General features: G+C 41.8%; 1 protein-coding gene across 2 annotated transcripts in view; it reads right to left on the reverse strand.

Annotated features, from left to right (window-relative positions):
• The window catches only part of plxna4 (plexin A4), a 227,703-nt gene that overhangs the window by 184,232 nt on the left and 23,138 nt on the right, over positions 1-20,333 (reverse strand). For both annotated transcript variants that reach the window (XM_051391941.1, XM_051391943.1), the window contains exons 2-3: positions 17,166-18,514; positions 5,707-5,889 (exon numbers count right to left, since the gene is read on the reverse strand). In XM_051391941.1, coding sequence (XP_051247901.1) covers positions 5,707-5,889; positions 17,166-18,410 — 1,428 coding nt within the window. In that variant the 5' untranslated portion in view covers positions 18,411-18,514. The remainder of the gene's footprint in view (positions 1-5,706; positions 5,890-17,165; positions 18,515-20,333) is intronic.

The following is a 20,333-nucleotide window of genomic DNA, read 5'->3' on the forward strand; positions in this document are numbered from 1 at the left end:
GGTAGCAGTGTGTGTACCTGTGTTGAAATACATTGTGTTTGTAGCATAACAAGGGTGGGGAGGGGGCTTAAATCATAAACCACTGTCCATGCACACATATGCAGACGACGGCTGCCCGTCCTAAAGCATATTTCATCATTAGCTCTAAGCAGTTAATCCTCTGCTCCACTGACCACGGCTCAGCTCAGCCCATTTCAATAATCTGCATCTGGGGCTAACCAACCCATCATACACACACACACACACACACACACACACACACACAGACAAGCACACACACACGCAAAACAAGGACACAATCAACTCACAAAACATATGGGACTGGTCCAGAGCAATAAATATCTCAAGTAAAAGCTCTTGCACCCACACACACATATATCTATCCATCCATAATCTATTGTGCCAACAGCAAAGCCCCTTCATTGATCAGACAGGGAAAACCACAGAAATGGAATGTTAATTGTAATAAGATAAAAAGAAAATAATTGGACATATATTTCAATCAATGTGGCTCTGAAATCTAAACTGTTGTTAATCGATTAGGCTGAAAGGTTGAAATTGATGCTGAGTAAATTCATACATTTCGTGTATCCTTACAGGGAGGTGATTTTTTTTTACTTTTTACTGATACAGTCGGATACACATATTTAGTTTTACTACTAAACTTTCATATGAAAACACATTTCATTGACAAAGTTTAAATACTTGTAGAGTCGACCTAAACACAGTAATATCCAGTGGAAATTCTCTTTTACAGAAGGGATGACTTGAAGAATTTCGTATTTTGAAGATTTCAATTCGACATTTGTGCCATGGATAGAAGGCATGGGGAGGGAGTTAAGACTTGGCAGAGGAAAACAAGTGAAAAATTAAATAAATGATAAATGGCATGTTTGTGATGACAAGGGCAGCAGATAGGCAGTGAAAGGAAAAGTGATTGCTGTAGCTGGAGAGAGCTGTACAGTGTATGAAACATGTGAACAAAATTGGCAGAGGTTGAGTCAAAAGTGAGAGCTTGACCTTTCCCTTCTCAACAACAACCATTAACCATTCAGCGTCGGAATTGACCCGTTTCTGGCTCGTGCCATCTCCCCTGACAACATTAAATGACATCTCTCTCTCTCTCTCTCTCTCTCTCTCTCTCTCTCTCTCTCTCTCTCTCTCTCTACGCTATTACTGTAAGCTTTTCTCCTCTCCTTCAAGAGGCTATAGCCTTTCAAACTACCATTCTATCTATACCTTTCTGTCTCACTCCTCATCCCTCTCCTCTCCGTTAACTTTCTTGAGCCTGTAACACCAAAATTCTTACAACCTCTTCACTCTTTCTTTCAGGGTGTTGCTTCTTCCTCTTCTTTCCACCCTCTGACTGGAAAACAACTGAGAAGTGTTGGCTGTGGTTAAGAGGTGAAAAAATTGTCACAACCCGACACTCTGATCTTCGCCCTTTGGCCAAATGCTGACAAATTCTCTGTGGAAAATATGTTTTTTTCCCCCCTTCTGTACCATCACTCCAAGAAGCATTCAGCGTTCTTTTGGAGGTGCTTTAATAAACTGGAGACAAACGCATGTATCCTCAGCATCTTGCATGCCATGCCTTGCTCATCTTTGTGCCTCTGTCAAGTTCAAGGTTAGCTGCTCATTGTATTGAGCGCCAATTGCTCCCCCATCGGGACAGACAGAGGGGAGATGCATTAGCACCTCGGCAGGTGGCCTTCAATCTCATCTCTTCCCTGTCTTCACACCTCCCTCTCGTCCCCTAGTCCACCTCTCCATCCAAGGCCCCATGGAGGTACCTGGTCAGCCTTTGTCCAGCAGTGAATAGTGTGTGGTTCACTGGTGCATGCGTGCTTATTTCGATACATGCAATCGTGTGCAGCGTGCGAGTATCATGCATATGTGTCCGCACAGATGTGTACCTCTCATGCTTATGTGTAGCCTGACCAAATGACCATGAAGTAAACCGAAGCCTGCAGGGGGTTAAGGCTTTCCCCTTGACCTGCTGCTGAGCACTGACCTGCAGTTAATGGGTTTAAACCTTACCCAGCCACAGCCTTTTATCTCTATCACATCTCCATCTCCTGAAAGCCACAGACCAACGCACACACAAACTGACCGACAGGCAGGCTGACAGAAGCCATATGGTCCATTCACTTCCAATGGCAGGAGGTAGTCATCAAAGAACTCTCACAGCAACTCCACTCAGCCATGGACAGATAGACGGAGGGAGGGAGGGAGATGAAGGGGAAAGGAAGGGAGGGAAATTATGAGGAGGGGGCAAACCAAAGTGGAGAAGGAAGCAAAGAAATAGAAAAAGAGGAGAAAGAGGTGGGAAGTGTGGTGAAGAGAAGAGAGGAAGAGACATTCTATCAATTCAAACGAGCCAGAAGGGAGGTGGAAAGAAAGAGTGAGGAAAAGGCATGGAGGTGTACAGACCATATAAGCTCTGTGTGATGTGAGGTTTTAAGCCTTGTGTGAGACAGTAAAGGCCAAGCATGGCAGTAGCTGTGGGTATGTACAGAATACTACTGATTCGACAGCACTGTCTGTTTTATGCTGACAGAGGGTGTTATGAAATTCAGCTTAGACTGTGTCATTCTCTACTTTACACAACACAGCCACTCAGCATCAGAGACATCTAAAGCAAGGGCTATTTATGTGTGTGTGAGGACAAACTGAAAATTGGTAGACTATGAGAGCAGAGTGAGGAAATGTTGTCTTTATTTCTTCAAAGGACTGTTTGAGAGTAAAGACTTGCTTTAAAAAAAAAAGCATTGGTGAGAGTTCAATATGAAAAGATCTTTTCTCTGATGTTTTGCCTTTAGTTCTCTATTGGTGAATTTCCGTGTTCTCTTCCTGGGCCTACCTTTCTTTCCAGTCATTTTGGCCGTCCCGCGCCCACAGGAACATCATTCTGCTCATCTTTCAGATCAACTATACAATCCTTTACAACTTCATGGGCCTACATTACATTAAGATACTCAATTTAATTCAAGTTAATGGCCTAATCGCCAAAGTCTCAATCTGATGCTATCTCGTATATCGTTCGACAGCTCAAGCTGATCTGTAGTTTAGGTTGAAGTTAAGGTTAAGCATGTAGTTGTGGTAGTTAGGGTTAGCTTTAGGGGCTGGAGAACGGATTATGTTAATGTCCTCATCAGTATAGAAGTATAATCATGTCTGTAGTCTGGTCCACAGGCCTCACGTTATACTAGCTAAATTTTACTCTCACCCCCATTACATAAGGCAATTTCACAAGCAAATTTAATTTAATTCACTCAGCTTCCTGTTCAGCTCAACTTCATGATGTCATAAACGTGAGCCTGTAAACACTAACATTTAACTCAATACAAACACCATTGCATTAAAGTCCATCCACTCTCTTTTACCGTAATGCTTATATTTATTTAGGGTGACGTGTTCGCCACAGGATCATAAATAACACAGAAAAAAAACAGAAAGAGTGGAATAGAGTGAGTGAGAGAAGAAGTGAGAGAAAGGAGGAGGAGGGGGCTTGAGGGACAGAACAAGTAAGGTGGAGGAGTGTATATAAATCAACATCCATTAGCTGCGGGGTTATAAAGTCACTGATGAAGGAGGTGGACTGAAGCTCAGACCTTTTATTGTCTTGTTGTTGTCTTTTATTGCCTGTGATGTCATCTAATGGTATACAGTTAACGACGGGGGAGGGGAAGTATGTACAAGGGAGGGGAGGATTGGGTTGTAATGGGGCTGTGTGTGCATGTGTGTACCTTTGTTGACTCAGGATATTGATCACTTTTTGTCAAAGACGGTATGTGTTTGTGGGGTTTCTTTGCCTGAATATATCATTTGTGCACAACCTGATCTTCATTCATGTTGACTTTGAATGAGAACAATGCCAAAATCCAGCAAACACAATTCTCTCAAGTGCCAATATGCTGTTTGCTGAGGGATGTCTGGAGAAAGGCCAAGGGGAAGAAGAAGAAAAGCACAAAAGAAAAAAAAATGTTTCAAACATCCTGAAGCAAAAACAATATTCAGAAAACCCTGAAAACAACTTGAAATGCTTTTAAAACTCAAAGCCACTAAATTCTCCCTCCCTAACTGGCACTCATCATCACAGCTGAGCAGTAGGTATTAAATATGATTACATATTTCCCCTGTTTGAAGCATCTGCCTACATGTTGGTTATTGTCTTACAACATGGAAAACCGCTGCCTCAACCACTTTGCTCCTGTGCAGAACAAAAACAACAAACACAGGCAGGGGCCCATAATCAACAAAAACAAAAAATAAATAAATAAAAACCGGCACTCCAGGCTGCCTGTGTATAGAGTAGTAGAAAAACACCTCTTGACATTGGGTGCTTATTCTGGCCTCAATCGCATCTTTGCTTAACTTTCTCCTCTCTGTCTTCGTGTTTTGCATCCCTCCAACCATCCACATACAAAGAACCAGTCTTCCGCCTTTAAAAACATGAATTTCAGGAATATAGTCCATCTCTGTCCAATCTCTGTCATCCAGCTCAACCTTCCTCTCATTTCCTCACTCACTCCATCCTTCTCTCTTTCCTTCCCTCTGTGGTAATGCTGTTTTCCCAGGCCTGTGAGGCTCACTCGCCTAGCCGCCCCACAATTGGTCTCAGTCATGGCCCTGTGCTATACGTGTGTGTAAGTATGAGAAAGCAGGAGAAAAAGCACAGGAGCTACGACCCTTCTATCATACCTAGCAGCAGTGCATCATCCCATTAGCCCAGAAAAGGGCTGCCACACGGGGGAGGGCACAGGGGCATGAGGAAAGTCTAAGGTGGAAGCCACAACACGCCAAAACCCAGCTTATCCAGTGCTGTTCAACTCTGAGGGGACAAATCTTGTTTAGCCAAGGCCTTTGCTGTCACACAGAATTTGACATGTTTTTCAAGGGATAGATATTTATGGTCAAAGACGTTCACTATGGGTGACACTCCCAGCTGCAAAAAGAATTCCACAGGTTTACGGGAATGTCAAAGCCATTAGAGCCCACTTACTAATACACTAAGAATGTAATAATCTAGAAGCTAAGTAGCTAAGTAAATATGTTAATAAATGATGTATTTAATGCTATTCGGATTCCTCAATTTGCCTCGAGAAACTGATAAGAAACTTTGTCTAATCGATTCTGCAACATGCTGATCTGTGCTGTCTAGCAAGTTCTGTAACATGCTGATGTGAGCTACAATCCGCCCCCAGGGCTCTGGATTTTCTACAAGTCCAAAGTGAAGGAAAAGTACAGCGGATACTCCTGATACTGGGTGTATACAAGTGTATGTGTGATATATGGTGCAGTGGATGAGGAGGATGTTGAGAGATACCAGATAGGCTTTGCTCTAGAAATAAAACCCCCTCAGGGGTTCTCCTGATCCCCCCCCTTCCTCAAAACACACACACACACACACACACACACACACACACACACACACACACACACACACTCTCTCCACAGTGAAGTATACACAGTTCCACTATCCCTATCTTTCATGCACACTCACACCTCTTCCTGCTGCAAATACAGCCGACTCAGCTTATTTGCCTGAAAGTCAATCTGCCTTACTACTACTACTATCCTTCCTCCAATCCAGCAGTCCCCAATTCCCAGCTCTTACTCCACATTCTAAAAGAGAGAAACCAAATCTCTCTTCATCAATTCAGCCATCCCTGCTACCCTTCATCCAATATTCCTGCTCCTTACCTTCTTAACTCGTCCGCTTTTTGTGCCCACGAAGACCAGCGAGTGGTTCTTGTAGACGTAGGCAATGACAGAGGTCATTTTGTCAACAGCATCGGAGAAGAGAGGCTTGCCACGCACCATCTCAGACACGCCCAATGGCGCATTCATGTCGAGGCCACAGAAGTCGTCGTCAATGGTCAAGAGCTGCAGCAGAGGAAGGAGAAGAGATTAGTACAATACTAGAAGTAGAACTGTTTCTGATTACAGATTAGGGCATTGCTTAGGCTGACACATGAATTCTTGCTTTTGGATATAGCTATATGCCACAGTCCGGTAGCAGTATTGTGTATGGTTAACACAACTTACCTGATAAACAGCAAAAAAAACAAGCTCAAGATTAATGAAAATATGAATCAATATTTTGTGTTTGAGTGTATTTTTATAAAGGGATAGATATGGATAGAGACAGGGCAGAAACACTTTGTGAGAGAAAGAGTATTTATATGCTTGTGTGCGTCTGCTGGTCCACATGCAATAAACGGCAAATGTGGGAACAAGTAAGAGAGAGATGAAGATGGAAGAAGACTGCAGTCAGGCGCTAGCTCTGTAATAGCGCCAGAGGCTGCTCTGTCAGGCACAATTCCCCACCGTCCACCCCATGCAACAGCAACTGCAGAAATGCCAGTGCGGCAAGATATTCAATGTGAAATGATTCAAAGTGAACCGAGTGAAATAAAAAATAAATAAAAAAAGTGCTGCATAGTCACACTGAGGCAAATCACTGCAATGCATATAAAAATGGTATTAGAGTTGGGAGACTAATACAACTCCTGATGGAGGTTCATCTGTTATGCTTTCTGTGTGGACATGCTGCTGTGATTTTTGATTAAATACAGATGTGAGTGTTTCATGTTTTGTACCTCTCTGCATTTTGTGTTTGCATGCATGTATTTTATCCTGCCGGGCAGATATTCATACCAGTCACTGTGGGCAGAATGACTTATGGGTTTTGATAAGAGAATAATGGTGCTGTGGATGGTCATTATTCTGTGTGTATAGATGGATTTGAAACACTGGGTTTAGGACTGAAGCAGGCATCGCTCTTGATTAATAGCTTAGCAATGTGGAGGGCTGCTGTAGGGGGAAATGCCTGTGCAGTAGACACTGCCTTTACTTTCTTAGAAAATGCATAGAAAACGTCAGTAGTAAGATGAGATAGTGTGAGTTATGAAATACTAATGTTACAGTTATGACTTGATAAAAAGCAATTGGCTTATTGACTGATTTCGATGTTCAAATGAAGCCCTTTAAATACATGAACAGCACTGGTCTGATATGAATGATTGGACACACACCGTTTCATACTAGCTAATTATAAGCAATTTTAAGCTGGAAACTAACCTGGGCTTTACACTGGAATCTCTTACTATGGAACCAAAAAGTCTGAGCTTCAGAAGAAAAAGGTGAACATGCACCGATAAGATCTCTGCTTAAAACCTATCGAACCATTTCAAATCTAGACTTGCCTAGTGGTTTGAGCTGTCAGAGGTGGGATGCTCTGGGGGGCAGAGGGTCTTTTAGTTTATGTCTTATTTTCCATTTTTCCCCCTCCTGGAAGTGCACCCCCTGGGCTCTCGATCAATCTCGCAAGCACCAAGTGTCTCCTCACAACCTTTCACTAAAGACCATCATCATCAGAAGCCTTAGACTGAGCCACAGAGGAAATATGAGGTCTGCTTTCATTAGACAAATGGAACATGGCTGGTCTAGGCCACAATGAGCTTTAGGCTATAACATGGGAGTTATATGAAGCGGTGATCGATAGAGATGACCTGAATTTGGGTCAAGATCGTGTCATATGGTTAGAGGGTTGAAATGAGGACGAAAAGGAGTCATGCAAAGACAGATGGAGGAAGGAGAAATGATAGATAACAATGAGACCGAGATGCCAAAGAGAGTAAACAAAAGAGGAATATTTGTGCACAACAAAAACATATTAAAGTGGACAATTTTTCCTCCAATTCCCCATCTTCTCCTTTCCTCCCTCTGCCCCTCCCTCCCACCCCGACCTTTTCAGAAGGAGCTGTTGTCAAGAATGCGCTCTCTGTCCTACAAGTCGTGTGGTGGCTCTCCGCTAGATTAATGGTGCTCTGATAAGAGTCAGGGTCACTCTATGAAATCACAGTGAAATATTACTCTGCTTTCTCAATGTTACTCTACCTTCCTTTCTGAGACAACCATTTATAATCAACACAATTCCTCTTCCGTTCTGTAATGACATACCAAAACTGATCTCAACCAGTGTCCACTTAATGCATGTTTTCTCCAGTCAACGGTAAAGCTGTTTTTTTTCTCCTTGCTTTTGAAACAAAGAAAAACCCTCTCTGTGTTGCAATCAGTTATAAAAAGAGCCTAATCATCCCAGGGTTCAAAGGTTAACAGGGTCAATCACAAGGAAAATTGAGTACTTTGGAGTATTTGGGGCCTTGATGATTGAATGTCACCTCAAAAGATAAAAAGGTGCAGCCATTTCTCCCAAGATTGATCACTTTCCCAAAAAAGTAAAAGTGGTTTTCATCATTAAAAAATCAATTCACATTATCTGTCGGTTTCTGTTAACACGTTTGTGGGTCTGTGGAAGTGAGGGGTGATGCATGTGTAAGAAGAGGAGGGTTTCAAATGTGTACGTGTGTGTGTGTGTACGTGTGTGTGTGTGTGTGTGTGTGTGTGTGTGTGTGTGTGTGTGTGTGTGTGTGTGTGTGTGTGTGCTTTCATTTCTTGTCACTGACACATGCTATATTATTTCTGCTGGTTGCCAATCACTGTCACCATCTCTGTCCCGCATTCTGCAATCTAATGAAATATACTTTCTGTCTGTCAACCCTTTCAGGAAGCAGACACATTTTCATTACGCCACCACCAAAACATGACATTTGTAGTTGTGATGCCAAAGACGTCTCTAGTCAGAAGACCAAATAATAAACCCCTTTGACACTGTCTGCCAATAAGACACTGCTGTCACTGCTTCTATCACATTTTGTGCCCCCTTTTCTTTCTCGCAACCCATCTCATTAATGCATTTTCAAACTCAGAGGGTTACCATTTGTTGTTTCTCTTTCCATCGACCCATCTGTCTCAACTTCCATTGGCCAGTGCTTCAGAAGTTGTCCAAGCATTGGCAAACACTGACTACAGGTAGACCTTGAGGAAGATTTTTCATCTTCTTTTCTCTCCGTCTTTCAATTTCCAAGAATTTTATTCATGAGACAATTGTATGCACAGCTTTGATTTGATTAACCTCTGCACAGACACAAATTATGAACCATTGTCGGGCTCCAAACAATGTTCTAAGATTTTAGCAATTAAGAACGAAATTTACAAGTGGAGCCAACTGCTCACGCAAATAGATTAATTGTATACCACATAGGATTGCTATCCTTTAAGAGGTACAGTGTGTAATATTTAGGATGATCTATTGGCAGAAATGGAATATAATATTCATAGGTATATTTTATCACCTGAAAATATGCTGTATTCAGTTGGTTGCAATCTGCAACTTCACCGCTAAATGCCAGTGATTCCTACACATGGGTCTTAAATAAGATTATTTGGATTATTATTTTACCTCCTGACTATTATTTTTCCCTCATTAAATTTAAGCGGAAAAGCAAAGAAAACAATGAATGATGCACACTGCCTGCAAACTCCTCCATCCCGTAGATATACGATTTAAATAAATGATTACTGATATGGATACCATTTGTTGCATCTGAACATTTGAGCACAATTAGAACAACTACTAGATTTAACATTGACAAACAACTTAAATGACTCTACAAACTCTATTCTTGCTCAGGTCTGGTAGGTATTTGAGCCAGCGGCCTGCAGTGTAGCAACAGAGGAGAAAGACTGGGGTTCCTCCCTAAAGACAGAGGGACAGGAGAGCAGAGTCTCTGTATTTGGACAGAGGCCAGGCACTGAGGCAGAATCAGGTCACTCTCAGCCATATCCATCTCTCTGCTTCTGTTTGCCTGCCAGCACCGGCACAAAGAGAGCTCTCTTCTGGACTGTGCAGAGGGATCAGCAGATACAGACTGGAGAGAAAGAGAGGGGGCAGTGGGCGCACGCGAAAGAGAGAGAGAGTTGCTCAATGCGATTAGTGGGGACTGAAAGAGATCCGCTCTCCAACGCTCTCTGATGTATGGCCTAATCTGGGCTTGCAGTGTTGTGAGGGGCCTGTTCCATTGGCTGCAAGTTCACAAAGTTAATGACACACATTAAGCTACAAAGACATTTCACTTCATGTTACTGCTTAACCGTTGGAGGCTCCAAAGAGTCCATTTTCCAGCACTTCCAGCTATTCCTTTTAAATGCAGTTATTATACTCCATGTTGCGGTTTCAGTGACTTTCTTCCCCAATCCATTTTTGTATGCTGATTCTTTGCTTTGTTTTTTAGTGTAAAAAGTCTTTGTGTGACATTTATCGTTTATGATTAACTTGTTTTACTGTAGAGTTATTGGTGATTACATCGGGAAACTTCTTGTACAAAGAAAGGCTGGAGGAGTAAAATTAAAAAATATATATATCCTTGTGGTTGCTCTTTTTGCATAATTAGCCACTTAAATATCCAGTACTGTGCTAAATGACTGACCTGTCAGGATGATTGGCGGCGCTAGAGAATTATGTCATGACTAAGTGGGTTTCCAGTGTTCATTGTAAGATATAATGTCAACATTCAATTTAACTGTGCTAAAACATTGGCTGTATGACTCCTGCAGCAACAGTGAGTCGCTTTGCATCTGCAAAAGCGGCATTCATTACTTTAGCTACATACCAAGACATGCAGGATGTTTAGTTCACACTGATTGGAAGGCATCTGAAGTATGTATGCTTTAATCCTTTAAAGGAATCATTTGATTCATATTTATTATTTCCTACTGTATGTAGGAAATATTTGACTCAATATTATATGGAAGAGAACAAATTGGACTAAATAAAACAGTTTTATGTTGCTTGAAGCAGCTGTGTTTATGTCTTTCCAAATACAATTTGAAATGTTCAGCAAAGACTTCATGAAGGTAGGATTTATTGCATTGCAAGACTTGCATTAGACTGCATTGGCTTTTGTGGTTTATTTAAATAGTAGATTCTACAGGTAATTAGAAGTTTTTGAAGACAGTGGAAATTAATGTTATTGTTATGATCTTCTCAATAGATTTTTATTTAGTGAAAACCTTTGAGTCTGGAAGTCATTTCTTTGGGCACTTGTGAGAAAGAGTGTCTGTCTGTCTGTCTGTCTGTCTGTCTGTCTGTCTGTCTGTCTGTCTGTCTGTGATGTGTATCAGATGGACCAATGGCTAGTGTGCCAAGACGTAGACTGTCTGACTACTGATCCATGGGGCCCTCCATCACACTAGCAACGTGTGACAGAACACACCCTCACACACACCATGAAGTAAACACACACACACACACACACACACACACACACACACACACACACACACACACACACACACACACACACAGACAGACAGACAGACAGACAAACAGACAGACAGACACAAACACACACAGTGAGATGTGGAATGCACTTGTGTCCTGTTTCCATAAGTCATTTTACTATTTCCCTCTTCACAAAAACTGTTTTGGAAAATGTCCAACCTTATACCCAATTACATCATCTGAGGGCCCTTGTGCTTTCAGATGCGCTTTTCAGGAAACAGAAACAAAATGAGCAAGATGTAAAGTGTCAAAGGAAGAGAAAAGCCTACACAAGCCTTCTAGTATGACATTTATACTGTCCAGAGAGTAGTTCAAGGGCAAATTGTGTTGGGCAAGTCAGTGTGGCATTAAGATAAAGGTTTGACAAGAGAAGCCAATATATACATATATGGAAAATAGACTAGGAATAACATGTTTTCTGAGAGAGGAATATGTATTTCCATGATATACAGACATATTATTTTGTGTGAAGACTGGCTAAACGGAGAAATTATTCTTCTTAAAATCAAACAAGCAGTTTATAGTCTTGGTAAGAACACGAGTCATTGTAAATCTATTTCTGATGGCTGGGGTTCAGTGCTCTTTGTCATTTTGTTAAGGCATCCGCAGGGCATTCCTAAAGAGAGCATTTTTGCAGCACTCTGACTGAATCAGTTTGAATACAGAGTACAAGAGCTGTCAACCAAGTAGATTTAACTTCCCCTTTGTATGACACCCTGGGGACTGTTTCGAAAACCAGTCACAATGATTAGAAGTGAAGAAAGAAAAAAAAAAAAGAAAAAAAAAATATATATATATATATATACATACATACACACACACACACACACAAACACACACACACAGGGCTGGTTCAATGCTCGACAGTGATGTCATCTCGGGGAAGATCAGCCATCAATCTTGGCAGATCAGTGTAGGTATAGAATGCAAAATGGGGAATAATGGTGCAAGTTAGTGCACAGCCATACTAAACAATGCTGGAAAATGCAGCAAAGGTGTGTATAGTGGAGTATGAATGGGAATATTAGGTTGTACACACACACTTCTCAGGGTGTGCCTGAAACAAAGTTGATTTATTTGCATGTTCTGTTGGCAGGTTTCAATGTGAGGAGGCAAGCTTTGGTAAGCCTGTGATATTTTGTTAAAACCTTGTTTGCGGATGCTCACACCTGCCAACCGTTAGCTGAGCAGCTACAACAGATAATAAATATTGGTTAGGGAAAACAATCAAATCAGGAACTAACGAAACAGCATGACGATTTTGGAAAGAAACAGAGACATCACCAAAGCAGAGCCAGGAGAGAGAGAGGGTATGAGAATGTCAGAGGCAAGATTGGAGTTTAAGAGATGCGGAGATAGGGAAAAGAAGATTTCACAAATCAAACTAGGAGCTGAAAATAGAACTCAATATTATAAAAGAGAAAGACGTGTCAGATAACTTCCTAACCCATGTTTTCCGCTTCACCGTGTACAGGCAGAAAATCTTTCATGAGTTCTTTTGGAATGATTACTAGGCATTACCATCTTATTTGTCACCCAAAATTCTATTTATTCAAGTGATACAAATTCAGAAAAACAAGTATGCGTGTATTACACACCACACAGAGTTGTCAGTTTATTATGTATACTTAGTTACATCCATCGCTTTCATAGAGAGTAGAAGTGGAGGAGTTACATTTATGTTATTTTTATATTAAATACATCTTTTAGTATACTGTTATACAGTTCACTTCATAAAAGGTGTGATTGATTGTATTGGTTTTTGGATTGGATTAGCGTTTGAATTGAATTATAGCTTGGGAAATTTTAATTACACTTTAAATATTGAACATTTCTGCTAACTAGGGAGTAAGAAAGTTAAATAGTGGGGAAAGAGAGCGAGAGAGCATACAAAAGAGTTTTTAAGAGCCAGACAAAATACAAAAACAAGCAGGTAATGAAATGAAGGCACCCAATTCAGTTTCCAGGTAGAGGCCAGTCAGTAGTGTAGTGAAGGAAGCAGCGGACATTTGTTTAATCACAGAATAATGATATTGTGATGGATTCTGACCTTTAGCAAGTGGTATCATGTATGGAGATTTAATTAGCGAGCCAGCCAGCAAGCAGGATAGCGGATATGTGGATAGAGTGGGGTGAAGTGGGGAGGTTGGGGGGTGGGGGGTGGGGGGTAGTCTGGATGTTCTTAATGAATCCACTAGCCTTTCCCTTCCTGAGGATGTGGCCTAGACTGACTCATCAGCAGCAGCAGCAGCCAGCTACTGATTAAGCTCCGCAATCAGGAGGAGGAGGGATAGAGATGGGCAGCACAGCAGACAACACCAAAGGTTGGTCAAACACAGAACAAAACTGACAAAAGAAAGGAGTCAGGAACATGAAAAATGAGCATGGGGGGGGAGCAGATAATGTCATATTGGAAGAGTTCCTTTCAAGCGAAGGGTGAAACGCTCCCTGCGTTTCACCCTTCGCTTGAAACGCAGGGAGGGATGAGCACGTGTGTTAGGAGGACTGTGAGCAAGATCAAGAAAAAGACTCAAAGAAACAGCGGCTGAGTAGAATAATCTAATTAATTGGAGTGAATTCAGAATGTGAAGTCGATAGCACATGACAAATGTGGAAGAATAGCCCGTGGCATGTTAGTTAATGACATGTAATTAATGATCATTAGCAGAAGGGATGAGGGGATGGCCGTGGCCTGTCAGGGACTTACAGGCGACCTTGTAATTTTCTCGCCCATGTTTAGGGAGGGGGGGTGAGGGGGGGGGGTGAGAGACAGTACTTTGCTGTGTGCTTATGGCAAGCATTGTAAAGGGAAATAAGGTGGAGAGGAGGAGGGGGAGAATAACAGAGAATGAGAAGATGGTATGATGGCAGCTATTTTTATAAGACCATGAGGAGAAGGACAGGCAAAAGGAGAAAAGAGCAGCACAGGCAGTGAGCAATGAATCAAGGATGAGAGAGAAGAGAGCAGAGAGTGAATTTATTGCGATCCCGCTGTTTTGTTGTTCTGTTTTTTTTCTGCTGACACAGTGAACATGTAGGGAGCAGGCAGTGTTTTTTTTTTTATAGGTCACATGCCACTTCACAATGATCTATGGATGCAGGCCCTTTGCAGACTTATACTGTTGAGCATGCATTATGTGGCTCAGCCAAGCGTAGCCATTTGGGGGAGAGAGGAAGCATCCCCCCTCACTCGCACTCTTACCATCTATCCTCTCTACTGCTCTCTCACCCATCATGCCACTCTCTGTACATACTTTTTCTTCTCAACTTCTTGCTTTTTACATCTCTCCCACTCTGACTGAAAGCCTCTTAAAAGATGGTGTACAGCAACAAAAGGTCTGATGGTGGCAAGTGTTTATACGGTCACACTCAGGCCTGTCTCCTGTAAATGTTCTTGTCCTTGAACAAGTTTATACTGACTTTGATGATTTGATTATTTCTTAAATAAATAAAAATATATATCTTTTATAAAAAGATTATAGTGTAAGATGATTATATCACATAGTTTTTTTTATGATTTTGAACTCACTCATCAGTTACATTAGTAATCTGTATCATGTATACATTGTCCACATAGAGTATGTGTACATAAAGTATACCTTATAGTTTTACACAGCAACATTTCAAGACAATCTTCATCGGTCTTTGATCCAAAAACAACCAATTTTTAGACTTGAACTTTGTCTTGTAGGGAAAAATTAGGAAAAATAAAGCAAGACTGTGTAAGAGAAGTGTTGCAAGAGAGTGAGTAGGAACTTCATTTGATATTTATGTGGCGGGGTGATCCACAATTACAGTGTCTGAGTGTATGAGTGCAGGAACCCAGAAAGAACCCGACTTCCACAATTTTCTGAGCAACCTTGTTTGGTATGTTCAAGAAAGAGCATGAGCTTGTGTGTGTCTATGCTGGTTATATACCCATGGGTGGCACAGAGTGGAGAAGATGTGAACAAGGAGCTTAAAGTACGTTTCTGAGGATTTCGGAGACAAGCGCTCCGAGTCATGCATCATTTAAGGCAACATAGGCATTAATCAGAGACAAACGACCAACGATTCATAATGGATATAGGATATTAGAAAGACAACCAGCCTTTGCAGACACACAAAAGATTTGGCAACTATAGAGCTTAACACGTAACATGTTCTCAATGTGAAAAAACAGGAAATATATATGGCCTATATTTACATCTACTAATTTACTAATGCTCAAGCAATAGGCCTCTGATTTATGTGTTTGTGTATCCATGTATTTAAATGACTGTAACAGACTAGAATTATCTGATCTACATTTTAATAAATAAACCTTTCATATAAAAATGTATTTATTGTTATTATTCTACTTCATCAAAAGCCTTTCTTGGCCTTTTAAAGCCACCTTCTCCATCTCTGCAGTAGTCATACTTAAAAAGTGTGGTGGCACGTGTGTATGTGTGTCAGAACTCATCTATCTCCTGCAGAGTCCACCGTCACTTGTTCAGCAGGGTCTAATTTATGCGGTGGCGGTGGCGATACTGTGGCGCATGCTGAAATGGCATCATTCCTCAGCGCTAACCCCTGTGTGCTCCCTCACACTTCCTCTCCCTGCTGACAGCTCCACCCCAGGCATGATTTATCAGGCCCTCAAGCAGCGGACAAAGGCGCCCTGAAACGTGTGCCGTGCCAGAGACGGATTAATAGATAAACACTGCGATTCCAGAACCAAACACGAGAGAGGGTCAACTTCATAATGTCTCCAGATAGCGTATGGCTAAGGTCAGAACTATATGGACAGAGCAGCAGTGAGAGGATCAAATTTATGGTTCTGAAATATGACCAAGCGATCATATTCTTGTTACAAGTTTTTATGTCTGTATACATTTTCTGGGCTGAGTGGCAAAATACTATTTGTAGTTCTGATTATCATATTCTTGCTAAAAAAAAAATTGTATTTCTTCTCACCTGTGCATCCATTCAGTCTTTCTAATGCAAGAAGTTTTGTCTTATTTCATAAATAACAGAAATACTGTACTTACATTGTCAGTTATGTAAAATTTGCAGCAATATACCTTTAACTGATCTGTCTGCTGAAAAACAGTGTCATTTAGCCCATTATCTACACCGCTCTGAATTTGGCAAGTGAACATGGTTCATTTAGCCACGCCTGCTACAGTGTGTAGAGGAACATGATAACTAACAAAATCCCTCTGATCAAGGTCATTTTGTATTTCTTGAGGTTGGCAGCTTTTTTTAATGACGTAATATGAGATCCAAAATAGAAATTTAAAAAATGGAAAAAAACTTTAAACAGCTTTGGGTGCTTGTGGAGATGGCCTAAACATGTAACACCTAATTTAACCTTGTTTTTTATGTTCACAAAGTGAGAAATCAAATGAACTGAATCACTGAATTTGTAATGCTGTTATAGAGAATGGAATTATGGTAATTTGGCTGAGCATTCAGCTGCATTGTTTAAAGGGTGAGCGGATTAAAAGAGGCAGTGGATGGTTAATATCTCATCTTAATGTGATGGAGCACGTACCCACCCAAGAATATAGTGTTCATGAAGGCCTCCCACAGTGCACACAAGCTCATTACAGTAACATGTGGGAGAGCTTTCACAACTGATTTTCCCTCAGAGATACTCACCTGTAGCGTCCCTTAGTTAGAAATGATTAAAACAATAGGAAATCATCACTGATTGGCTTTTCTTTCAATACAGTCCTATGAAACACCCTTTTCCTAAATGAGTGGGTTTAATTAACATAACTGCAAGACACCTGCTGTTCTGGTAGATTAGAGCACTACATGTTACATGCTGCACGCAAAATATGTGTGGAAGAAAAGAGAACCAGCAATATAGTAAATATCTCCCCAGTACTGTCATTAAACTGTGTGTGTGTGTGTGTGTGTGTGTGTGTGTGTGTGTGTGTGTGTGTGTGTGTGTGTGTGTGAATGTGTGTGAATGTGTGTGTGTGTGTATTTTAGTAGTACTCACCGCACTGCTGCAGGGAATATCTTTGACTTTGAGCCAGGCCAGGTCCAGTGTGCCCTCACCCTTGTAGCACGACTGCAACCTCTCCTTGATTTTCTCGTTGATCTTCCGCAGAGAGAAGACACACAGTGCAGAGTCCTGCGAGGCCTGGCGTGGACGCCTCTTTTGGCCTTTGGAGAAGACAGCGAACAGTACATCGTCATCCGGTGCCACATCTAGTGAGCGTGCCAGGATAGCACCAGCTTTGGACAGGTAGGCCGCCTCGAGTAATCGATACTCCACGTTGCCACTAATGCATCCAATAGGCACCTCCACATAGGAATTAAAGGCAGTGTCTGCCTTGCAAAGGCGGACTATCTTGGAGGTGTAGACCTGTTCCCGGCCAGCAGAGGAGGACCCAGTGGTTGGTCCGCCCCCCATTTCAGGCTGCAAAGTCAGGAAGTACACAAAGTTCCCACTGGCAAAGCCATAAATGTAGTATATGTCAAAGTCTGGGATGACAGTGAAGGTGTCCGAAGGGATCTTAATCATAGAGGCCACAAACTCATCATGGAAGACATAGGCAAACATGCCATCCTCCTCAGAGTTTCTGGCCAACTTGCGGCTAGAGATGGTAGGGAAGTACTCAGGCTTGCCATCCACTGCTGTGGCTACAAACAGCATGTCTGGAGAGGCATTGCCATATGATACAATAACACCAAACACAGAGCCACTCTCATTGACACCAGAGAGGTAATGCTCCTTCTTGTGGAAGGGCTCTCCGAGTTTGAAGAGGTCATCTAGGCGAAGGAGTTTACAGATGCCCTGGTAGAGGCTGCCACATGCCAGCAGCCGGTTCTCCCGATAGTCCATCAGAAGCATCTTGTTGACATTGTTGGTGAGTGTCAGTGGCTCACTACAGGGCTGGACAATACGTGGTGGGTAGCACTTGCGGTTGTCTTCATCTGGGCCAGTCTCGTGGGACACCTGAACCTCCAAGCTCGGGGACAGTTTGTATATGCGATTGACGGCTCCCAAATAAACATTGCCATTGCGAAAGTCCACCGCAAGATGGTTGAATGTCCACTCTGGGTTCTCAGCGTGAAACGATGCATACTCCTCCTCCTGAAGGGACGCTGTGATCACCTGGGAACCAGCACTGTGAGCCTGTGGGGCTTGCACCACTGTTTGTGAGGTCACAGAAAGCGCCAGACTAGACAGGAAGCAGCACACAAAAAAGCAGGTCCGTGTCCTCGTGAGGGACGTCATGGCTGTGCTGAGGCTGGCAGTGGTGAGGAGAGGGAAGGAGGCACAGTCCAGTACTGTTTGCCAATCAGGATCAAGCCTCTCTTGAGATGGAGGACATTATGTACCTAAAGAGGTAAGAGACAAAAACCCAATGAATACCAACAAATTACTATAAATTCAAGGCAACTATCACATAGTATTCATAAATATACATTATGTATATGAAGACTATTACATCATCTATGTTCTAATTTTATCCGGCACAGATTAGAGCAGAGCATCATTATAAAGAATAATGAGGAAAACAGGTGAAGAGGGCACACACTTGAGACTCTAGCACAATCTATACTTAGAAAAGAAATGGGCTAGACAAAAAAGGAATGAGGCTGAGGCACAGTAGAGGTTTAAAAGGCACTGTGCAAAGAGAGCTTTAGCCAGTAGGATCGGCCTATGGATTGAGGAAGGGGACAGAAGAGGAGGAGTAATGCATTGTCTCAGAGGAGGCGATCAGCATGGCTCTGCACCATCTCTCTGCATGGACCCCGGCCCCTCTCCACCCCTCCTTGCCTTTCTGCTATAGCCGCTATGCACCTAATTGATTCTCCCCCTGGAGTAGCAATTTGCATGCTTTGGCGATTTCTCTCTTTCTCCCAATAGGGCAGCTCACCTGCTGACACTGCTAGCAGAGAGAAAAGGACCTTCTCTCTCTTTAACACACACACACACACACACACACACACACACACACACACACACACACACACACACACACACACACACACACACAAAAAGCAAAAGGTTTATGGGCAGAAGAGGAACAATTAGGGAGAAAGTGCAAGTGGTTGCAGAAATAAGCTTCCCTATAGTCCTTAGGTCATTTGCAAAGGATCAGCATTACACATACAGCCATATCAGACAGGCACAAACACACACACATGCACACAATACATGTAAAACTATGCCAATTTAATGAACATTTTGCATGTGGTGGGTAGAACTGTTACTGTCAAAGTGCCCCAGCACATGTATAAAACACACACCAACACAGATTAACAAGCGGAAATGACAGCATTTCCTGTAAACATGGTGCTCCCCTGTGTGTGTCGCCTGCTCATTAGGGCTCTCCTGTGGCAAGCTGGATAATATGAAGAGTGGTGTTCACCTGGGTAGTATCCAGGTATTAGTTTTACAAATACACACAGACACACACACAAGAAAGGCAACGCTAATCCAAATCGCTTCCTGCACTGGAACTCCACAGTATTATTCTGATGTGAACTACATTCTACTGAAATCAAAATGCCATCATTACAAAATACAACAATCAGATTTTCTTACATGTACCAATTTGTCCTTTATGAAAAAATAAAATACTGTGAGCTGTGACCAAGGTATTAACTTGATCCAAAACAAGAGTATTGTGTATAGTACTTACAGCATCTACCAATATGTAAAAATAGTACAAGTACATCTTTTCTTTTCAAATTTGATTTATAACAATCAGCACGCTGTTGTGTGAGAGGCACAGGGTGAAGACAAGAAAAAACTTTGAAGTGTCACTCATAGTAAAGCCATGCAAGAGCTTGTCTGTCACGCTTAATGCAAATCTCCAGCAGCAAAATACAGTTTTATTGAACAATGTCATGGTTGTGTTTTTAGCTCACAGCAAAAAATAAAACAAACAATGTAAAATAAAAAAATAAAACAAGAAAAATTCCAATATTTTCATGGCATAGGCAAAAAATTAAATTGATTAAATTGCTTTTTCAATCATTTTCACTCCATTAATTTTGGCATAACCTTCCAATTATATTTTTGTCATTATAATAACTTTATTAACACTATATAGTCTATCAAGTCTATTTCTTTAAATGCTTTTTACTATGATTGCTATGAACGCTGACACCCATAAATGGAGGTGCTACCTGACATTATCCAGCCACA

Source organism: Dicentrarchus labrax, unplaced genomic scaffold (genome assembly GCF_905237075.1).
Source record: "Dicentrarchus labrax unplaced genomic scaffold, dlabrax2021, whole genome shotgun sequence".
In the NCBI taxonomy this organism is placed as follows: Eukaryota; Metazoa; Chordata; class Actinopteri; family Moronidae; genus Dicentrarchus; species Dicentrarchus labrax.